Source organism: Salarias fasciatus, chromosome 11 (assembly GCF_902148845.1).
Source record: "Salarias fasciatus chromosome 11, fSalaFa1.1, whole genome shotgun sequence".
Taxonomy (NCBI): domain Eukaryota; kingdom Metazoa; phylum Chordata; class Actinopteri; order Blenniiformes; family Blenniidae; genus Salarias; species Salarias fasciatus.
Window position 1 is genome coordinate 17,895,425 of NC_043755.1, and position 23,023 is coordinate 17,918,447.

Genomic DNA, 23,023 nt, shown 5'->3' on the forward strand with positions numbered 1-23,023 from the left:
TCACACAGCGTGAGCTCTGAGCGAGACGCAGCCGTCGGATGTCGGATGATGCTGTTTTCCTCATAGCCAGTGAGCCGAGTTCACCGGCGCAGCGCGTGCAGGGATCATAGATGTTGAGTGTGTTTGGAGTTTTGTAGGCAATCGCTCAGATGTTAAAAAAAACAAAAAAAAAAACATGTCTGCTGGTTTTTCCTGAGGAATGTGTTCATGGTCTGTGCTTGCCTCGTGATGCAGCAGCCCCAGACATTTCTGGATTATGCTTCATTACATTCCCCCTCTTGTGTAGTTTAACTGTGCACGAGCTCCGAGCTTTAAAGTCTGGAATGTGATCAGGACTCGGTGTTCCATTCAGCGTTTCCTGTTGAACAGAAAATTATTATTACAGCAAATGTATGTCTGTGAGTCTGCCAGTGAAGCGTGAGCAGCATCTCCTGGTCATATGACAGTCAGGGGTCACAGCAGCACAGTCAGGCGTAAAAATCTGAGAAAGCATTTGTTTGGGGTCGAGAGGAACCGCCTCCGCTTGTTTATGACACCGTGAAATCATATGTTTTCAGGACGGGTTCGTCAAGCGTTTGACTGTCTCCCTTAACCAGTCAGTTCTTTACTTTTACTCATTAAATGAAGCCTTTTATAATCATGTAATCATCTGATTTTCAGCTGAGGAGGTGTGAGAAAGGTACCAGTTCTCGAAGAGTTGCTTTTTTGGATAATTTTAATAAGTTTCACAGCATTATCCTACAAATGTTCAATGTGTTTTTTTTCTGGAAGTACTTTTAATAAGATAACTTGAAGGAAGTTACTGTCTGTCTATGAATTCTGTTCTATTTTCTCATCTTATTCTTTTGAGGTAATGTGAGCAGGACAATAGAGAAGATGTACTTGATTTGTGTGGAAAGCCACTAGGTGATCATCTACATTCTATACAGCTAATATTAACAGGAAGATGACATAAAATGGTCACAAAATACTATAAAGCGACCATCTTACAACTGTTTTTAAAAATCGGGAGGTTGAGTTCCTATTTACATTCTCCATCATGGCCTAATCACTCTGACCCCGCTAATGAGGGGATAGAAATGTTTTAAATGCCCTCATTGTTTCTGTAAGCTTTTAATTCAGGTTTACTGACCAAGAAATCACATTTCCTTCCTGCAGCTTTACTGTACTGACACATAACGCTGTGGGAAAACTTAACAAAAGGTTGCACTGTTCACAGTAGCTTCTTGCCTTATACAAAACGCAGCAATATTCTGTAAATATTCTGTAAATAATGCTGTTTTCTAACAGTTAAATAGAGTGAGCATCAGCGCACACATACAGGATACTGGCTAAATTGGCACAATTTATTGGTCACATAAAGCAACGCGTCTCGATTTAATGTAATTCAGTGTTGAACAGCTTGTGTTTCGTTGGCGCGCTCGCTCGCCATGTGTGCTCCGTCTCAACCTTTAATCCTCATCGCTCAGACACACACCTCACGAAATGTGCATCATGCTACGACAATTGATTTGCAATAGATCTGTCTGGTACTAAAGTGATTTTTGTAATTAAAGCCTTGGAGGGATTCCAAAAACAATTGTGAATTAACTGATTCATCTTTTGCCAATCTGAAGTCTACAGTTCTAGCTGCACCTGCAAAATAGCAGTGAAGCAGATCTTTAAATACAAACCACGGAGAATGATTCATACAGACTTACAAAATATTAGTTACAGTGTATGTTTGGATGCATACGTATATCTAGAGAACAAACTGGAGGAAACTGTATAGCATAACAAATGTACGGCAGCAGACACCTGGCCAGGATCACCCGGAGGGCCTCATTACATAACTTATTATGTACTTTAACTCGGACAAACGTTACATGCACTCGTGTTCACATGAGCCTCTGTTATATGCTGTTGAATGCTGGGTCCTTGTATCTCAGGTTAAACACACTAACTTGAAGATAATTTGATCAGTATGAGGCACCTGTACATGGATCTTTGCCTTATCCTTTAGAGTACAGGATAGTTTGAAGAGGAAGCAGTGTGCATGCAAATGAAGGGGTGATATGTGGTTTATGTTGGACAGACGTGTCTTTGTGTTCAGCTGAAGACGACACTTCATCCCATGGAAAGTAAAAATATTCATGCATCTTTTTGAAGTAGCTTAAAACCTGCTGCTGACACACTGTTATGGTAGTTTCAGATCAACAATGAGGAATAAAATCTCTTAATGTTTATTTTGGTCTTCAGTTTGAACAATTTTGACTCTCCACTCTGTTGGGACATTTTCATCATTTGGCTTAAACCAGAGACGTCATACACTCATTTACCGGCTGGAGATCAAATCCTAAGTTTTAAATGATTTATTACAGTGAATCAAGTTAAATGAAAATAATCAATATAAGTCTGGTGCCATGAACCAGATGTCAGAGGATTTAGTGGGCCAGGTGGGGTGCCTCTCGGCTCCAAAAGACTCAAACCCAGCCTCCAGCATGAAGGATTGAACAGAGTTCCTCCACTTACATGGGAACATATCAGCAGTCCCCAAACCTCTGGCGTCAGCAGTCCATGTGTTTGTGTTTACTCTGTCCCGATCACCAGTTCACTTGTATTGATCTGTTCTGGATGTGTTATAATCATTCGCTTGTGCATGTGAGCCCTTTGATGAAATAAATTTCCCTCACAATAGTTTGACAGTTCTTGGTTTAATCCAAAGTTCAGGTGAGGTTTTGAGGTGTTGACAGAACTTTTTCCCAGGACATTGCCATAGTGTTTTTTTTTTTTTTTTTTTTGTCCCTTTGGCCAACGAGCCTCCTCTCCGTGACAAGAATTCAGATTTTCAAGCCAAGCTGTTTGATGTTGCTCTTGTCTGGGCTGCTGGCTGCTGCTGCTGCTGCTCTGCAGCACTGGCAAATCTCCTTTTGGTTGACATTTTCATCCCTTTCCCAATATTTCTTTTTTTTTCTTCCGCTCCCCACGTCCTCCTCACTTCCATCCCATCATTACGCTTGGTCGCCTGGAAGCCTGGGAACCAGTCTGAGAGGCTTTACTGTAGAACGGAGACACATCGACTGAAGCCTCACAGCCACGGTGACGGCACCAACTGACTGCAGTTGTTTGTAATTTTCCAATAATTTTTTGTGAAGAATGTATGAGAAATGCAATTCTTTGTAAAAGAAAGATGAAGTACTCAGAGTTTCAAAAAAGCAACATGAGAAAGAAAAAAAAAAAAGCTATACCTCCCAGGATTTTCTCCTGGTCCAAGAATTCAAGGCTGTGAGGGTTTTTGTTCTTCAGTAATGTGAAAGAATAGACAGATTAGCCAGAGGGTTGGGACAGCAGTGGCAGTGATGTGGCTGCTGTAATGGACTGTTGTGGTGAAGAGGGAACAGAGCTGTCACTCTGCTGTTCGGTCAGTCTTCTCTCCGCTCTGGGGATCACAGATATGAGCAGCTAAAATAAGCTTTTTTCACAGAGTAAGAGACTTTCCTCTTTAAGAATTCACTCAGCTTGGAGGAACTCATTGCAAAGTTTCTACTTTAGAGAAGACTGAGCTGAGTTTATTCAGGCACTTCACTGGGATTCCTCCTTCCACCTTCTATTGATCATAATCCAGGTGTGATGAAACCAGGGTCTTGGTTTTGCTACATGGTAAATTTTCCCTCGAAAAAAGTCTGTTTGGTTTGTAGCCTTAAACATAATCTGGATGATGAGTCGCTCCAGGTGTTTTACCCACATTGTTTTTCTCTTTGCAGCCAATTTGTTCCGATCAAATGGAGAACTCGAGTATTTGTGGCATTTTGGATCTGTCTTGCTTTTAGGGCTCAATCAGTCCATTTACAATGCAATAAAACACATTTAAAATCTGCATAACTTGAATCTTATGTGGAATGAGGATACTGTAATCTCCATCACTTTTATGGCATCTATGTTGTTTGACTTTGGCTTTCTTCTTATTCCCCTCTGTCCCCAAATTGGAGGCGTACTGGTTATACACAGAGTGATGAGTGGACTAAGTGGACTATAGCCTTGAATATTAAAATGGATGTAGTTAAATGAGCTGATCCATCCTATTGTTTACAACGTCCAGCCCTGTGACAGCCTGAGGGGGAAGAAGGTCCCTGGAGGATCCTGGATGTGTGTGTGATGGTTTTGGGTGGTGTCGTATATCAGTGGGTGTGGATCCGGGTGGAGCTCCAGACAAAGAGGTTGCATTGAGCCGGTGTCCCCCTGAGGGGATCCTGGTGATTACACTCTGATGGGGGGAAGAGTAGGACAGAAATCACACATGAGTACTCCTTCATCACACACATACGCACACACACAGTCTTTTTCTCCCTACGTTTCACCTTTCCCCGCCCTCAGTGACCTCTCTGATCCAGTCGGTACCTCTGATCGCATCTTTTATTGCTATTTTTCTGCCTCCATGATATATTTATACCTCTGGTCTGTCTTTCTCTCCCCCTCCCCCATCAGTCATGCCTGTCCTCTCCCTCGGTTGTTTATATGCTGTCTCGCCCCCTCACAGTCTTTTCCAAATGCTCAGGGCAGCAGAATAATCCCTCTCCGTGATTCTCCTTCTCTGTGCGTCTTGACTTTGGCAGTGCTGGTTTTATCTAACGTGAGTCTCTGTTTACCTGGGAGAGTGAGTGCTGTACTCACATGCACCATCCGCTCATCTATACAAAATAAGATATGTTGAAATTCTGCAATGTTGCAAAGTGCAGTGGTTTTAAATGAGGTATGTAATGCTGCAGATTCTCCTTGTGGTTTTGAGCTTGTCAAATCAATTTTATCAAAGGAATCGGTTGTACTAGAGCTCAAAACTCACAGACACATTATTTTAATGATTTTATGTTGAGAAATGTAAATTTTATGAAAGAGGGTATAATGCAAGGCGTTTAGTGTAACTGGTACAATGATTGCAGTCTGTTTATCCAGTTTTTTGTGATCAGATGTTTCATTTATTTTAAGGACAAATTAATATGTTTGAACAAAAATGCAGCAGAACATGTGACTGCTAACATTCTGTAAATCAGCATGTCTCAAACACGTCAATCAAACACCTTGAAATAACAAGCAAATTAATTTAATTAATTTTAATGTGTGGCAGATCAAACAAACAAAACAACCCAAAGAAGGAAAAGAGACAAGAAAAAAAAAAACCCTCAAAACCTTAAACCCCCCACCAATTGGATCCAGAGCTCTATATCTCACTTGCTAGTGTATCTGTAGTCCTTGGAGGAGAGTCAGGAGTGAGGACCAAGTCTCTCCTGTTGATTCCTTTTCTCCATGGATCATATTGAGGCCGTGATGACATCAAATCCATTGATGAACTCCATTCACAGAGCAAAATTACCAGAGTTAATTAATCAGAACCTATAACTATGTGCAGACTGGATGTTGACAGTTTTAAATGATTTTAAACGTTTTGTTCTGCCACGAAATCTACAGAGAATCCCGTCATAATCAGCACTGCATCTGTGGTTGTAATATGATCATTCGCAGCATACTGGAGATATTCATAGTGTTGGATATATACTTTAAATTATCACTACTGCCATGATGAAGTAAAGGGAATAGCTATACTCACTGCATATCAGGCCATTGTGACGCTTGTTCCTGAGAACAACTGCACCAAGTTTATAAGATGCTAAAGTGTAAACATACCCACATGTTCCGGAGATATCAACACTCACACACCAGTGTTCCAAACATACTCGATAACGATATCAGCTCTTAGTTGGCAGCTGACATCAACACCAAATTGTCCAATTGCGAACAAAGTCCAACCTATCTGTCAGGGCAGGCCCAGTCCAGAAGAATATGGAATAAAAGCTCTGTCTCATGAACGATCAGGATCCTTTCGGTGCGAAATACTCCATGTTTTTCCCTGTAAAGGCCCAGCGCTGAGCATTACATCTGGCAACAATTGCTTTTGTTTTATAAATGTTTCCCTCATATTTTTTAAGTACTTTATGAAGCTGCGACACGAGGACGTGTGTGACATGATGGTGATCTTTTTGTTTATCACAAGATCAGCATTCAGTAATCTTATGCCGGGGTCAGCTGGTCGAAAGTCAACAGGCGGCTGTGAATGTGTGTGAATGGACGAGGGAGCTTTGTCACCGAGTCACAAGGTCACCACATTACAGATGTTCAGCTCGGGGCTGGCACGCAAAAGAGGATCATATTGCATAACAAGGACATAAATCCATAACTGTTATTTTTTCTCATGGCGATTATAAACAACGGAACAATGCACAAAGCGCAGCAAGTGATGCATGCATCAAATGATATCATTTGGGTGTTTTTTTTTTTCGTTTTGCAGCTGTTACTTCTTGGTAGGGATCTTGCTTTTAATGTGTTCAGCATAACAGGATGTGCACAGTACAGTTTTCACAAAGCTTTATCCTGTGCTCTCACAGGTGATCGAGTCTCTGGGCATCATGATCTACAAGGCTTTGGACTATGGGCTGAAGGAGAACGAGGAGCGGGAGCTCAGCCCGCCTCTGGAGCAGCTCATCGACGTCATGACCAACATGGCCGAGACCGAGAAGGACGCCTGCCCCGACGAAGGCTACGAGGCCACCGAGGAGGAGGACGAGGCCGAGGACGACTCAGATGACATTTCCAGTGTTCAGGGTTACAGAGATATCTTCAGGGTAGGTCGTCAGAGGAAGTGAAAAAAATGCTTTTGAACAAAATAAAATTAGTAAATGATCATGTTCAGTGAATGCAGCAAGCTTCTCAATTACAGTGTGAACAACCACAGGAAAATAATGTGTGTCTAAGAAAGACACCAGAGTGAAGTCTAAAACTTAAGAGTCAATGTGGACATGGTGGAGAGCTGGAACCACAGCTCTGGAGTATCCAAGCACCAGCTAATGTTTAATCCTTCTGATACAATGTGCATAATATACTGTTCTGAATTTAAGCTCCCAGCCGACACTTTCACGTGGGAGTTATTTTTAAGCATAATATTGCCTTTGGCGCCTAATAAGATTTAATTTGCACAGTGAGAAAGTCAATATTGATACATTTTACCGTGGTCCCAAAGAGATGCATCCGAACTAAAGATAAAAACACACAGCGGCTGCTGGCTGTTTGTTTACGCAGTACACATAAACAGTAAACAAAAAATAACGACATTCGGACTCATGCTTTATCTCGTCATGTTATCAATGAAACATTTTAATATTTGATTTCTGCCATTCATATTTTTAATATTTATACATAGAATTGGTGGGTTAGATGGTCACTTTAAGGACTGTAAAGGTGAACCCTTCTCTGCATGATATGAAGGGGAAATAGAGCGACAGAGGGCGACGGTTGAGGAAAAGAAGTGGCTGTGGGAAAAAAATGATAATGAGATGTTTGGCGGCCGGCGCGTCGCGGCCCGGCTGCCAGTCTCATCTGTGCTGGAAATGATGTTTCCCTGTTGTCCAGTGGGACCAGCGGAGCAGAGTCAGTGTGTCAGTCCTCACACGGCCCGACGCTGTTTACATAATGACCACACACACTCATGAAACGGCTCTCCAAGGAGACATATCGGAGCAGCGCGGCAGTCGGCCTGGCCCGATGGCTTCCTCGCTGTCAGTTTGAATCGCTCTCTCTGTCCTTTCACCCTTTAGCATTCACTCCCTGCACTCCCTCGGTTCACCTTTTGTCCTACTGTACTGACCCTCGACTACACAATGAATGGATCTGATATTTACAACCACATTTATTCAGTTAGTGTCTTTTCTATGTTGAAACTGCAAACTCATGGTAATTATCAATTATCCAACTGATGTGCCGGGGTGTGTGCGGGATAATGTTCGCACAGGGAAGAGAAGCATTTCTCTGGTGTTTTTGGTACTTGATGAAATTTTTGCAGTCTGTATGAATGACTGCCAAAAGCATGCTGAGCCTTAACCAAAGAGACCTTCTGTTACTCTGACAAAAACAAGGACAACGGATTCTAGCTTATGCGTGTGTGAGTGTGTGTGTGTGTGTGTGCGTCTCAGAGCCGTCCTGTCACTCGTGCTCCTCTGTCAATCCCAGTCCTTTATAATAGCATATTACAGATATTTTCACGTTTCCAAAGTGTTGCTTCAGTCACTTTGTCTTTAAAACATACATGTAGTTCAGACAGATACAGTGTGTGTGTGCAGTGATGTAGTGTTTCACGCGCTCACCTCCCTTCAGTGTTGGGTTTTCTTGTTCTCCCTGTGCATTTGAGCTGAATTGGTAACTCTAAAATTGCCCTCATGTTCACTTTTGGTGGCCAAAAGCAAAAAAAGTAACCATAGAAATGTATTATTGACAGCCTAATGTGTGTTCAATCTCATATTCAGAACAGTTGAGGTCGTGTATAAAATGTGACAGTTTGCACATTTGTTGCCACGTTTACATCAAACGCAGCTGTGTGTGCTGACGATGCGCCGCTCTGTGCGTTCTAGCTATGCACCGCTCATCTGCCCAGCGTGTCGGACGCCCCCAGTCACTACCAGGCGGTGTGCCGCGCCCTGTACACAGAGACCCGGGAGCTGCGGACGTTCCTGGAGAAGATCAAGAGTGCCAAAGAGGTGGGTTTCTCACATCAAACCGTAAACTGAAAAAGCCCTTCATCATGAAAATCACTTGATTTCTGGATCTATAAAGCTCACCAGTACGATCTTAGAATCACAAACCAGCATTACTGTCACCTTCTGAGGGACCACTTGCAGGGTTTTGCAGGAACCGAAGCAAAAATAGGTACAGAGTCTTTTACAAAGAGAACAATAGTTATGCAACAGTGACGAAGCAGTCCAAGTGATTTCAGTGGATTCCCTCCGCTCTTCTGCATTAAAGGTTCAAGCGAGGAAATCGGCCGAGCAGAGTTTTATTTCCCGCATCTGTGATTAAAAGAAAAACACTTAGGCTGGATTGTGGCGAGTAATAGCCGTGCACACGCAGAGGCTCGACGGCTGTGTGTCAGAGCAGAGGCAGTCAGCTGAGGCAGAAAGGCATCCCGCTGATGGCTGTGGATCCAGAAAGGAAGGGAATGTACACATGAAGACAAGCCTGCATTGCTCATGCTGAGGCAGTCCGTTCGATAACAGTGTCTTATGGCTGTTTGTTTTCTCTTGCGTGAGAGACAAACCTTGACATGTCAAAAGGACACAATTTCACAGCAAAATATCTGTCTATAGTTGTCCTTGATTTCTATAATATAAAATAATGATTTACAAACTATAACAAGATTTGATCATATAAGCAACAAGTAAAGGCTTTAATTGTTTTTTACTTTGCCAGAATGAGTTCTTTCAATTGTTGATGTTAAGATGGCACGTCAGACTTAACCTAAACGACATTTTTATATATTCACAGTAAATAGCACTTGTGTTGTGATTATGTATGTGTATTAATATGTATGTTAAAAGTGTCTGTATAATTTAAAATAAGTGAAGTCTAAACACTCATTTACAACAATAAAGACACATTTCAACCCCCTAACTATTTTACAGGACTGTACATATAGTTAAATTTGACCATTTTGATACGACTATAGTTCAGTTATGCGACAGCAAATTCAACAGCTTTTCTTCATTGTTGAAATGACTTTGGCTGATCACAGTACAAAATAGTTTTTTTCACTCACTTTGCATTATTAACATAGTCCGCTGAGTTTTTAGTATGAAAAGGGTCATGTTTAGAGAGGAAAGTGAGCATAGTGGCAAAACGGCAGCGTTTCTGTGACCCGGCTCAGCGCGGTGATGAACCCTCAGTCGGCCGTGCAGGCTGTGCATGGCAGGACGTGCGATTCCGCCCTGCCGACTGACAGGTGGAAGAGGAGCACGGTTAAGGAGGAGTGACATGTTCGCTGTGCGTGCCAGACAATAGAAGCCGATATCTGCAGACGTGCTGACTCTCATCTGACCAGAAGTGCTGCAGTCAGCTTCTCATCACACAGACATGCATCACATAACAACGTGCGAGGCCTCGCTTGTTGACTCGTACGGCTTCATACTTTTTGCGTTTCATCCACATACCAGTAAGGATGAAAGCTCCCCTCAGTGTCCTGTTGATGTAACTCATGATAAAGGTCAGTGTGTTGTTGAAACGGGCTGGCGGCTGATTTCCAACAACGTCCTGAAGTGATCTGTGATTGACATGATAATTGGATTCTGTCATCATGTGTTATTATGCATTACTAACTCATTTTCATTACTCCGAGTTCACTTTCAGGGGGATGTTCTCAACACAAAGCCCCGTCTTGTTTCTGCACAGTTTGTTTCTCGACTCTTTCATTAAGATCAAGCACAGGAGTCCATTTGAACTTTGGTTCTGCTCAGGAACACTGTGGAGCTCAGCTTTTTCCTCTGAGAAGCAGTGTGTGTGTGTGTGTGCCTGTGTGAGTGTGTGTGTGAGTGAACATCCCACCTCAGGGTTCCTTCCTGCCGTCGCAGTGTGTGTAATGCATCTGAATGAATAGAGGGGATTTGGTTGGTTGCATAACTCACTGCAAGGAGTGAGAGGGTTGTTTTTTTCCTTTCTTTTTTTTTTAATGCAGGGAGGACAAAGCTGAGAAGGAAGCTGTAAATAGTTGGGGGCTTCTGTAAGAGTAAAGTGGAGTAATTACAATCCCCGTTAATCAACTTATGTAACATAAATTTCAAGTGTTTAGTGCAAAACGTTGAATAACCTGAAAAAAAAATAAAAACTTGCTCCTGATTATAGTGATGCTGGGATAATTGATGCTTTTGGCCGAACCAGATCATTGACAGGTTGATGTGATACGAACTGCTTTTGTTCAATAAGGTGATCTTCACAATTGAGGACTGTTCCTGTTAGTTTTGTAATCTGAAATCATCAGATATTAAAAGTTATGGTCAAAGTGAACCACGGGTGAAGGACGTCACTGTTTCCACTGCGAAGTTTCCAACTTGTGATTTGATTCAGCACGGTGATTCGCTTCCCAAAGGTCATTCATCTCAGCTTCAAATTGAAAATATTATAGTCCGACGAATCAAAAGTTTAGGAAACAAGATTATTTGATTAAGATGATAAATTATTTCTAATGTTTACATTTTGTAAAACAAGTAAAACCTTTTTTTAACTGATGAGTGGACTATTTACTCATACATATGATGTCAGAATAAGATGTGTGTTGTCACCAAAGACCTTATTTCAGGCACCAAAAACCCCAAAAATAATAAAAATGCTTGATTTCTGGACCAAGTGCTTATTTCATATTTATCGGCTCATTACTGCAGAATTAAAGACCATCCATAACCCTTACATATACTAGACTTTCTGTGGTTTTTAGCAGTTTAATCACACCAAACACACTTTATGAAAATGGTAAAATAGAATGAATGTTAATAATTAGATTAGCATCATCAGGTTGTTTGAAGGAATATCTCAGTGTCTTTCTGTCTGAGGAACAGCTTTTAATTTAACGATGACTCCTGAGTTTGTTCGAACGAACTGGCAAAATAAAGGAATCCTGGGTGTTAAGATTGTGCACAGCACAGCACTTCTTTCTTCATTATTTCACATTGATTGTCCTCTTTCAATATTTTTCTAAATGTTCCAGGTGTTAAGAAAGCAAAACATGTAGAAAAGAAGAAATGGGAGCCTAATCATGGCCACATGGAAGCATTTGTGGTTGGGGATGTATCATGTGAAACGTTTCCAATGCGCTCGTTTTCATATTCTGAGATTCTGCTGTTATGTCCACGCATACACACGCGTGTATCCACTGTGTGCCCCATGTGTGAAACATCCCCATGTCGCACTCCCACAGGGCATCCGTCTTTATTTATCCGCCGCTCTGCCCAACGCGTCCTTTGTCTCTCCACAGAGACGCCCCGCCGCCGGGGCAGGCCAGTTAGTGGTGATTCACGGAAACGGCTCCCGCTCCCATTTGTTCGCAGATACGCAGGCCTGGTCAGCTGATGGGAGAGTAATGGTATTAAAAAACAGAAGGAGAGCTGAATTATTGGGGTTATAAGAGCTGTCACTAATTGCTTGTGAAGCGATGCAGCTTCGGAATAACTAGATTTATGTGTCGTGATGTAATTAAAGTGCAGCGTGTGCAGATGAGTCTGCTCAACCGAAATGGAAATATCTGGCTTTGCTGCAATCTGGAGCTGTGTTGCTCGTCCAGATGATAATGATATAAGCTCTCTTTATGCTCTTCTTTCTACTTTTTCTAATTTGATGAGGTGTGTTGCAACCAGTAAAGTAGTTATGGCCAATTATGTAACTGCACAGTAAGTTTATTGTTAATAAATGTAATAAAACTAGTAACAGCACGGTTCAGTGGTGTAATAAGATGGTAAAACAATACACTACTATGACATAGGAGAGCTGCATAATAATAAACTCAGTGACTGAATATGACCTCTGTGCCATCCACTGGACCTATTTTGATGAGAAAACTGCACAAATATACAGATATCACAATATTGTCCATTATAACATTAAAAGTTGCTACGAGGTGCTATAATCTACCAGGCATTATCTTCTAATTCCATACTACTGTAGGCCCACTGAATCATGATGCAGCAGAGTGCAGTATGTTTGTGTGATCTTATATAATCAGTCAGCGGAGACAGCTGTTCTCCGGCGGGATGACAGTGAATTGTGATTTTCCTGACGGACAGAGGCTCTGACTCCGCCGTCGGCCGGGCGGACTCCCGCGATCGTCCCCGTCAGACTTTTCCCCGCCGCGAGGTTACAACAATAGCTGCCACAAATAGCCTGTTACATTTTGTCTCTCACTCCTCCTCCTTCCTACGCTAGAAGCTATAAACGACACAAATGCTGCTGCCGCCGCTTCCAAGGATCAGAAGCGGCAGCAGTGTGTTTGTGAGGCAGCGGGCTGTCAGTCAGACTGACGGTGTTTTACTACAGCGTCACGGCCTCAAGCGGAGCAGGTTCACACAGCGGTCAGGGTACCTGTTCGGCTTTACTCCTTCATTCACAGTTTTTTTTTTGAAAGACACCAGTACAAAACATCCCAGCAGCTTATCGCAGCTCTGTAAACCAAAACACCAACAAACAAAAAGTTCTAGATTTTATTGACTCTTGCACTAAAAACTGTAGCAGTTGGATAAACTGTAGCCGTGGTTACTTGGAACATGAATAATCAAATTGAATGCAGATCCAATTAGAACTGCATCATGTGAACTATTCCATTAAACTGACCCTGAATCGTGTGTTATATGATTCCACCATGTGGTGTTTCACACGCAAGAAAATGACAAAGCAGCTGCTCAATGCAGAAGACAACACTGCTGGATCACGCAAAAAAACCTGATCACCTGATCAGATTTACAGATACAAACAGGAACAATCATTGTAATTGCAGCCTATGACGAGGAGCTGGATTGTTTTTTTTTGTCGTCTTTAGTATATTGCATTGTCTGATCTGATTATCTTCAACTTTTGTGTCTTTCTTTTCACTAGAATCTCCGTAAAATGGAGGAAGAGACAACAGAGGAGCCTGGCCGAGACCTCAATGAGCTGCAGAATGCTGACTGGGTACGCAGATGACTATGACCTATGACCTCCTGTCTTAATTTGTCACTTCATCTTATTAAAGCTTCACAGGCTAAAGGTCAAGGGGTCAGTCAATACAATCAACATCTGGGTTAGATTACTGACGGAAGCGTTTAAAGCACTGATGCCGTCTGCTGTTCTGCTCCTCCGTCAGGCTCGGTTCTGGGTTCAGGTGATGAGGGACCTGCGTGAAGGAGTCAAGCTGAAGAAGGTGCAGGAGCGTCAGTACAACCCTCTGCCCATCGAGTACCAGCTCACCCCCTACGAGATGCTCATGGACGACATCCGCTCCAAACGCTACAAGCTGCGCAAAGTCATGGTCAGCGTCCGCAACGCTCACCTCTTACATTAAAACCCATTATTCAGTGCCTCCTTAAACACATGAGACACCCGGTTTTCATTCATTGCATGGTTCATTTAGGAATGGAGACGTTCCTGTAAACATGTGGTGTTTTTCGCACTGTTCCAGGTCAATGGCGACATCCCTCCAAGATTAAAGAAAAGCGCGCATGAGGTCATTCTGGAGTTCATCAGATCCAGACCTCCTCTCAACCCTGTGAGTATAAATAACCCCAGGTGAAGCAGAAAGCCAAAGAAAGAGGGAGCAAATCATATTCTGATCGTTCTTAGATTTTTTTCAGTTATGGGTTTGTCAAAATCATATGATACATACATATGAATGTTGGACTGATCTGAGTCGTACTGCAGAGTGAATTCAGTGAAATGCTGCGTTCACCACTCCTCTCAGAGCAGAATGAGCCGTTTCAGCAGCTCGCTGCTCTCAGTGATCAGGTGAACCATCAGAAACAGGAGGGAGAAGCAGACCTCTGCCCTAAACCCAGTGCGTTGACGTCTGTCTCTCTGCTCTGTCGCTCATTGTAAACCCTCGCCAGGTGTCCGCTCGTAAGCTGAAGCCCCAGGCTCAGCCTCCGCCCACCCTGCACGAGAGGATCCTGGAGGAGATCAAGGCGGAGAGGAAGCTTCGCCCGGTGTCTCCCGACGAGGTCCGCAGGGGAAGACTGGGTGAGGAAGACGTCGCTCTGGCCTTCCCTCTATCTGTCTGGAGTGGTTTAGCATTCTTGTGCAGACTCCTGCACACACACATACATACACACACACAGGAAAAGGAAGTCTTCATATTTGTACCATCAAACATTTGGTTTTCTCTGAAACTTTTCAAGATCGAAAAATTGCCAAAACATATGAAATATCCTGCAATGGTGTGGAGTGAAAACAACAGTAACAACAACAAAAAACTGATTTGTCTTCTAATCAAATTCAGCCCAACAGCAGAGTGTTGAATTGGACCCAAACATGTCTTCACAACACTTCACTAACAAAAAAAACAGCTGTTAAAACTATTATATTATACATCAGTGTATATATTTTTTAATGCAATGAAATGATGGAAATTGGTTGTTTGGTCAATTAGTATTTTCAACATACAGTATATCCCAAGTTTTCTTTGCACAATATCACCTTCAATCAGAGCAGTTTCAGGGAAAATAAAATGCTTGATGCTCTAAGTAGGAACAAAATTACAATTTTCATTTGCATATCAACGTATCGTCATACTTCAGTCAAGTCTTGGAGAAAAATCGAAGCTGAAGTATGGAAGCTTGCATCAAATAATGGCACAAAACATGTAGAGGCGTCATTAATTTCTTTTCACACATTACAACACAAATATTTGTGCTGCTGCTCTTTCTCTTCTCTGACGTTGCCTAACCTTTATTTCATTTTATTTTTTGCAACTAAAGCCTGTTCTTGATTCTTTTGTTCACACTGTTTGCAACTCTACTCCTACACACAGCGCTAACGCTAAGTCGCCTCATAAAAGACTCTGCTAACACTAACAGGACTGACTCCAGCACTGTGTTTGAGTGTCAGTAATCTGGCTGCGGCTCATTTGAAATCCTATTATCAACCATCATGAAAGTGCTGGAACTTTTGTGATCTGAAGCAGATAATACGCATGTTGTACCCTGACATTTCTTGCCCAATACAAGCAGATTATTTCCTCTTGTATGTGTTAAAGCTTTGCCTTTAATTTCCCTCCTGATCCTGAGAAATGACCGTCCCATGCCGTGACTGTTTCTCGTTGCAGTAATTCGGCCACTTAGCATGTCTTTCAGTTTTGACGCGTCAGGTAAAGTCCCCTCTCGCTGCTTACCTGGCTTTTTTTTTTTCCTTTCTGTTACTCGCCTTCTTGTGGCTGCTCATCCGCTCTTACCAGCTCTCACACACACTCGCACACAGCCACACACACGCACACACACACACGTATGAGCATCACTGCACACATTTCACGTCATGCTTCTGTGTTTGGTGATGGTGGAGGTGAAACGTGGAGATGTGAGACACTGCCGAGTAGGAGGATCAGACCAGAGCAAACAGGGTAAAAAAACTCTTTAAAATAAAAAGTTCACATATAAAACACATAGTGAGGATGCTATGTACTGCTTAGTATTAGTATGTTTAAACCTATGAATAAATGTGCAGATGTTATAAAAGAGAAGTACAAAGTGTGGATGTGTTTTCATTTTTTTAACACATAAAAAAGTTTTAATATTTATTTTTGATCCAAACCATATTATGAAATTATACACAATCACAAATGACCTTGTGCGACATAATAACTATCACTTGTCCAACCAAATAATTTCAGGGCCGTTAATCTACGTTTGATTTTTAGCTTCTTTCTTTCTTTTCTCTCAATATTTATTTTTTTTCTGGCCCTCAAATTGTCATTAGTGCACCAAACAGCTCGTCAGTGACTGATGACAGTTCGCTGTGTGTGGCAGTTTGAAGCAGATCGCATTTCCTCACAGGCAGATCGAGGCTTTTAGGAGGGTTTACCACTTTGGAGTAGTCCATTTTATATATAAAACCACGTTTTGCCTGAAACTATTAGGACTTCACTTGAATTCTGAAGCTTTCGATTTTTTTTAAGACATCATTTTAGTTCAGGTGCAGTTTCTGTGCAGTATTATATAACTGATGAGAGCATGTCCTTGGTTGTTTCCCTCTTTCTCTAAAACACTGTGTCACCTTAGTGAAGTACATAATCTGTGAAATGTGGGAGAAGGACAGAGGTGTGCTGCCAGCCGTCTAATCAATGGAGAGGAACAGCCTGAGGAGTGACTGCCACCTCGGTGTCTCTCAACGCCATCAGCTCGGCACAAAGGAGCCTTTCATGTGCCACAGTGACTTTGCAGAACTGCAGAGGGATCGCTGTGCAGCCTCACTCACACACACTCACAGTAAAACACAGCCTGCGTGTTGTATATCCAACCAGTTCTGGCTTTAGTTCAGCATTAAATAGGTTGTAAATGTTGAGGTGAGCAAATGCGGTTCACTTTCCTTCCTACTGAAGCCAGTGTCTCTCATCATGCCACGAGGTTTACTCCCTATTATTCATGCTGACATCCGTGTGTGTACAACCTCTCCGCTGCCATGTATCATTCTGTGACAGTGTGAGCAGTTCGACTGCTGTATATTTTACGGGGAGACGGTAAATACTCAGTGACACTTTGATGATCATTATCCAGGTTTTAATCAGTGACTGAAAATTCTGTTTCACCAGGGGGAAATATATTTTATAGGATTCAGTGTTGTTACTAATGTCTTTGTAATATATTAGGCTGCCAGGACTCGGAGAGAGGATCTAAATTTTCAAAGTTTTTTTCTGGAAGTTCAGTGCACAAATGCAACTAGAATAAGGCCGGGTAAGGTCAGGATCAAACAGATGAACTGGACTGATCTCGACTCATTAAGGTTGGAACTCCGTAGAAGACACAAACATGAGAAACGACACTGACAAGACTGTCAAAACCTTTTTACCTTTATATTCAGATAAGTTACATCTACCAAATTTATATTATTTGAAAAAGAACAAACTACAAAAACATGAGGATTTCATGTCAGATTTTTTTCCACTGGAACCCAGTGACAACTCCCCTGAGCTGCAACATTCATCCGTCACATGCAGGGTTTCAGAAGAGGAGCCCTGATTCTCCATCATTAGCACCCAGAGAGCAGAATGCAGTGCAGCGTCAAGAGGAATTCAAATGACTCTCAGTGACTACACACACAACAGAGCTGAAGGATCACACATAGAGCTATTTATACGCTTGTGCAGCCACTATTGCCACTGGTTCAAAAGCATTATGCAAATGGAGAAGAAGCTGAGGTTATAGGAGGATACCTTTAACCATTTCAGCTGATTATCTGGACTGGTGGAATGCACTTATCCTAATGGAGGAGCTGTCCCCTTCTAGGTTTTGGCAAAACTCGCAGTATGCCTCAGGACTTGTTCCGTACAGGATTAGGTAATGTATGAGCAATGCTGTTTGGAAGGCCTCTAACCTCGCTCCCTGGCTGTAAACTAATTCCTTATGTTGCTGAATACTTGCTTACAACGGAGTGAAACAAAAAGGTAGAAGACAAAATGAAGGCTTGATGCTTGAGTTCTGCCATGCGGACTCTCCGGACTGGCCGCAGAAAGACGGTTCTGTGTCAGCGGTAGGAACAGAGCCGCTGTTGAGACGATGAGCTCATGTGGATCCTTTTCCCAAGCGAGAGGCTGAAAGCAGAGATCCTATCAGCCGCGCTGCTTTATCTGTCTCCTGCAGCACTCGCTTCCCCTCCCCACCTCTCTCCCAAAACCTCTTTTCTGGATGTCTTTTCGCTTTAATCCAAGAAATTACACTCAGTATCCCACTGGCTAATTATCAGGGATTGTTTAGGCCGTTCCAGAGAACCGTGAGGACAGAACGCCTGTCCTTAGAAGTTCATGGTTATTATGTCATAGCAGTGTTTCATGAAAATAGAAATCCCATGCTGTCCTTGTAACCCCGGCCTGCTCCTTTACCCTCCCTCAGACCACATTAACTCACCCCTCCGGTCCTCTTTAACCCTCAGATGGTTCTCAAACCTCAGCCCTCTGTCACAGGATTCATTGCATCCTTTCATTTAACCTCCTGCTGAGTTGAAAATGGGTTCCTTCTGCATGTAGGCAGTGAAATAATCATTAAAGATTAATGAAACATGGATGCAGGGAATCCCCAGAGGAGGTGATTTGTGAACCATCTCATCTGCTTTCTCTCACTGTGTCTGAATGACCTGCTCCTCTGTGGCTCTGGCAGATGAGTTCAGTCCGTACATGGGCAGGCGGACGTCCAGCACTCTGTCTCTGACCAATGGATCAGCATCTCCCAGGGCGCAGCCCTCTGGATCTCAGTCTGTTCCGCCCAGAAAGAGGCTTCTGAAGGCTCCCAGCCTCGCTGAGCTGGACAGCTCCGACTCGGATGTAAGTCTGTTTAATTTGGTTTTATATGGCTCCACAACAGCTACATGCTGAAGATGTGTTTCGCCACATATTATCATTATTATTATTATTATTATTATAGTAATATATTATTATTATAAGAAAACTTCATGTGCGTCATGTGTGAAGTGAGTATGATAACCAAAGTGCTTTCTGTTTATTTTTATACATGTAAGGATGAGGTTTTTGGCCGTAAATCGGCGAGCAGCTCCAGCGTGGCGACGTCGCTGATGGATGACACATCCCCGGAGTGCGCACTGGGAAAGAAAAGTGAGTCAGGGAATCTTTCTGCATCCTTGTCAGCCCACACGGCTCCTTCACCGAACCTCATCATGACAGAGATGGATCGGTGCTAAATCTACAGCCTCACCGTGTCTGTTTTCTGTATTTTGTTGTGTTGAAGATCGATTTTGAACTATATCTACTTTCTTCTTCTTCTTTTTTTTTTCCAAACACCAGCTCCACCCTTGTTCCTGCCCATCTCCTCCACGCCGCAGCCGGAGAGGCGTCAGACTCCCCAGAGACGACACTCCATCGAAAAGGAAACTCCCACCAACATCCGGCTCTTCCAGCCGCCCTCCAAACACGGCTCCAAGTCCCTGGTGAGAGAGACCCCTCTGGTTTCTGGGGCTGCAGCAAATGTGCCCATGACAAGTATTTGAAAACAGAACAGTACAGCGTTTTGTCTCACTGCTTCGTTATGTGTGTGTTTTTTAACTTAATAATGCCGAGAAACAGAAGGCGAGATGGATGGAGATTATCTACAGACGGAGAAGAGATGGATCTGTAAAGTAATGGAAACAATGAGGGACTGAAACTAAACACAAGCTGTCGTCTTTCTTATCCCTGTCTTTGCTCTGCTTCCTCTCACCTGGGTTTCTTTACCATCAGCAGACACATCCAGACGCCCTGTTGACTTGTTTGAAGCTGTGTAGTTGCTGTTCTTCTGTCCCACATGTTCCCTCACCTTCTCGTACCCAGGTTGGGATGATACCTTCATTTCACTCCTGGATCCCCTTCCTCCTCCTCCTCCTCCTCCTCCCCTTCCGCCACCCTTCTCCCTTCATCCTCCACCCTTTGCGGAGCGCCCGCCCCGTGGAGGCGTTTGCACTGCGGTTGGTGAAGGCCGTGTTTGCTCTGTGCAGGAGCGTTTGCCTCAAACGGAGAGAGCCGACTGAGGTTTGCCGGTCTCCCCTCAGTCTGTCCTGACGTAGTAACGGTAGCTGCACATGCTCTAACGCTGCCCGCCTCCATCATTCAGAGCCGGCCCGCCGCCATGACAGTGTGTGGTTCACAGCTGTGTTTAGCTGGAGACCCTCATCATTCAGATCATCGCTTCAGATAATTTCATCAATCTGACATGCAGGCGGCTACAGCTAAATCACATTTAAACTACGTAGCTGTTATGTAGAAAAAAACTAACCTGCCTACTAGCATTTGTAGTCACATGTCACGTGTTATCTTGAGATAGAACAAGAACCCAAAATATCTATTGTATTGTGCGTGATTTCCTTTGTTTACTCTTAAAATATTCACACACTTAAACTAAAAATCAGTCCCATTTGCTTTTCATTTTCACATACAATATATTCATACAGTACTCCTTTCACTGAAACTCTCACATGAAGTTGTGTTGCTTATTTTAATAACATGACAGTATAACTAGTTTGATTGTGTTATATCCCTGCTCAGAACAGTGCAACACATTTCATCCCTTATTAGAATCATTCAGTTTGGCTCTGACTGATGAGTTTAACTAATCATAAGCGGCTATTAGTGTTTGTTATTTGAGTGACTCTACAGAAAAATTAATTAGACAAATAGACATTCTTAATAAGGCTCTTTCTAAAATGCCGGGGAAACTTCCAGTTGCTTTTATTTTGAAGGCCCCTGCTCCTGTATGTTTGTGAGGGTGAATGCATCCATTATTGCGTTTTTCTGGCAGATCAGAAATCAGAGAAGAGGTCCACAGCCTGTGGAAGCTCGATGGAAAAACACTTTGGGAACCACTGACTTCAGCATCACTGTGTTATTTAGCTCTTCAGCAGACGATTAAAAAAGACTCATGTCTTCAGTCCAATGCCCAGACTCAGTGGTCATCATTAACTTGTGTGTTTGCTTACTGAAGACAGCTCCCTCCAGAAATACCAAGCACACTGTACTTGTGACGAGTGATGAGCAAGCCTCTCATGACAAACCGATGCAGCATTCCTCTTTGTGAGAACACAAAACATCACTTCAAACATCTGCTCTGGAAAAGCTGAGCATGTAAGACCACAGCTGAGCTCTGCATCACTACAGATAAATGGAAATTGTGAGAAAAGTGAGCCCTCTGTCGTCGGTCTTCTTCTTCTTCACTGAAAAACTGGGACGATTTCATGACCTGGATGTGGCCGGCGCTCTGTCGCTGCTGGAAGGAGCAGAAGGACGGATGTTTGTGGTCTGAAAGACTAACAGCGAGTCCTGTGTTTTGGATCTTCTGTTGCTGCGGTCACTCACTGCTGCTCGTGTGTGTGTGTGTGTGTGTGTGTGTGTGTGTGTGTGTGTGTGTGTGTGTGTGTGTGTGTGTGTGTGTGTGTGTGTGTGTGTGTGTGTGTGTGTTTGTTTGTGTGTGTGTTGTTGCTGCAGGAGGAGTTCTGTTTCCCCGTGGAGTGTCTGTCCCTGACGGTGGAGGAGGTGATGCACATCCGACAGGTGCTGGTGAAGGCAGAGCTGGAGAAATTCCAGCAGTATAAAGATATTTACAACGCCATGAAGAAGGGAAAGGTACACACTCACGTCCTCTTTAAATCTGCTGCGCAGCGAGTCGTCTTTGTCCTCATTCTTCTTTATCTTTCTTTTGCAGCTTTGCTTCTGTTGTCGAACCAAAAGATTTTCCTTATTCACCTGGTCCTACATCTGCCAGTTCTGCAAAAAGTAAAACCTCTCAGATTATTATATTTTAAATAAATCTTATTTTATGTGTTTGGATTCAGGGAAATTTGATTTTTTTTTTTCCTGTCTCTCTTTTTTTCTGCAGGCCTGTGTGTTCGCAGTGCTGCAAAAAAGTAAGTCACAGAGGATGATCAATCATTCAGGCAGCTGTAACTTAATATTTTGTTGACAGTTTTCTTCCCCAATTTAAAAAAAGATTGGTTTAGATGTACAAAATGTAATTTAACTTGTCTCATAAACCATTTATCTATTCACACATCATCCCAATATTTCTGGAAGCGGGTTTTTACGTTTTAGAGAGCTCTCCTTTTACAGTTCAGGTTCTAAATGTTTGAGAATACAAGAGGTTGTGTTCTGAAGGATCTTCAACATAGATGTTTTCTTCCTCTAACAGATGCGGCTGCCGTCCAAACCTTACTCCAGTCTGCCCATTTACTCCATCGGCTCGACCAACACTCTTCCCAGGGAGAGAATAAGTGCCATGACTGCGGTAGGACAAGGGCTTTCTGTGGCTGGAGGGCCGGAGCCGCTGATGGGGCCGGGACCAGTCATGAGGCCAGGGTCAGTGACGGGGGCGGAGCCGGGGCCAGAGGTAGGGTCAGGGTCAAAGACTAGGTCAGGGTCAAAGACTGGGCTGGGGTCTAAGATTAGTCCGGGGCCAAGTCCGAAGAAGGGGCCTGTGCCGGGGCCGTCAGCGGCGGCGGGAGCTGCATCACCCTCCACTTCAAAAGGAGCGTCTAAAGCAGCGTCTAAAGGAAGCGGAAAAGCTTCTGGAGCAGCAGCCAAGTCTGAGAAAACTTCTGGGAGCCCACAACGCCACAGCATCCAGAAGACCATGTCCAAGTAAGAACCAGAAGCTGTTTCTGAGGAGATCATGCAGACGCTTCCTTATTGGACTGCAAAGTCCATACTCCAGCTACTGTTTATCACAAACTGTAGTAATGAAACAAAAACACACAACACAGAGAAGTCTCTGCTTTTACAGTTAGTGTTATGGTATCACCAGTCTTCTAACCTGAAGCAGTAAATGTCCCAGTTTGCCTCTTTGGGTTGTCACTCACTGACATCTAGTGGATAAACTCAGAATTACTTATCAGCTGCCTTTCAGACACATTAGTTTCTGTTCAATCACACATTTTTATTTCATTCAGATGTGAAGCTTATTCAGGGGTCATCAGTATTTTATCTTTCGAACAGCTTTATCTACCAGACTTCCTGAATAATTGTCATTGTACACAT

The 23,023-nt window shown here is 43.1% G+C and overlaps 1 protein-coding gene across 3 annotated transcripts in view; it reads left to right on the forward strand.

The window, feature by feature from the left end:
* spire1b (spire-type actin nucleation factor 1b) overlaps nt 1-23,023 on the forward strand; it is a 36,052-nt gene that overhangs the window by 6,404 nt on the left and 6,625 nt on the right. For 2 of the 3 annotated variants that reach the window (XM_030102114.1, XM_030102112.1), the window contains exons 3-16: nt 6,417-6,653; nt 8,433-8,558; nt 13,429-13,503; nt 13,676-13,840; nt 13,991-14,077; nt 14,415-14,544; nt 15,629-15,670; nt 18,669-18,832; nt 19,027-19,120; nt 19,310-19,452; nt 21,479-21,616; nt 21,696-21,766; nt 21,870-21,897; nt 22,179-22,627. In XM_030102114.1, coding sequence (XP_029957974.1) covers nt 6,417-6,653; nt 8,433-8,558; nt 13,429-13,503; nt 13,676-13,840; nt 13,991-14,077; nt 14,415-14,544; nt 15,629-15,670; nt 18,669-18,832; nt 19,027-19,120; nt 19,310-19,452; nt 21,479-21,616; nt 21,696-21,766; nt 21,870-21,897; nt 22,179-22,627 — 1,949 coding nt within the window. The remainder of the gene's footprint in view (nt 1-6,416; nt 6,654-8,432; nt 8,559-13,428; nt 13,504-13,675; nt 13,841-13,990; nt 14,078-14,414; nt 14,545-15,628; nt 15,671-18,668; nt 18,833-19,026; nt 19,121-19,309; nt 19,453-21,478; nt 21,617-21,695; nt 21,767-21,869; nt 21,898-22,178; nt 22,628-23,023) is intronic. The other variant, XM_030102115.1, reaches the window with a different exon arrangement.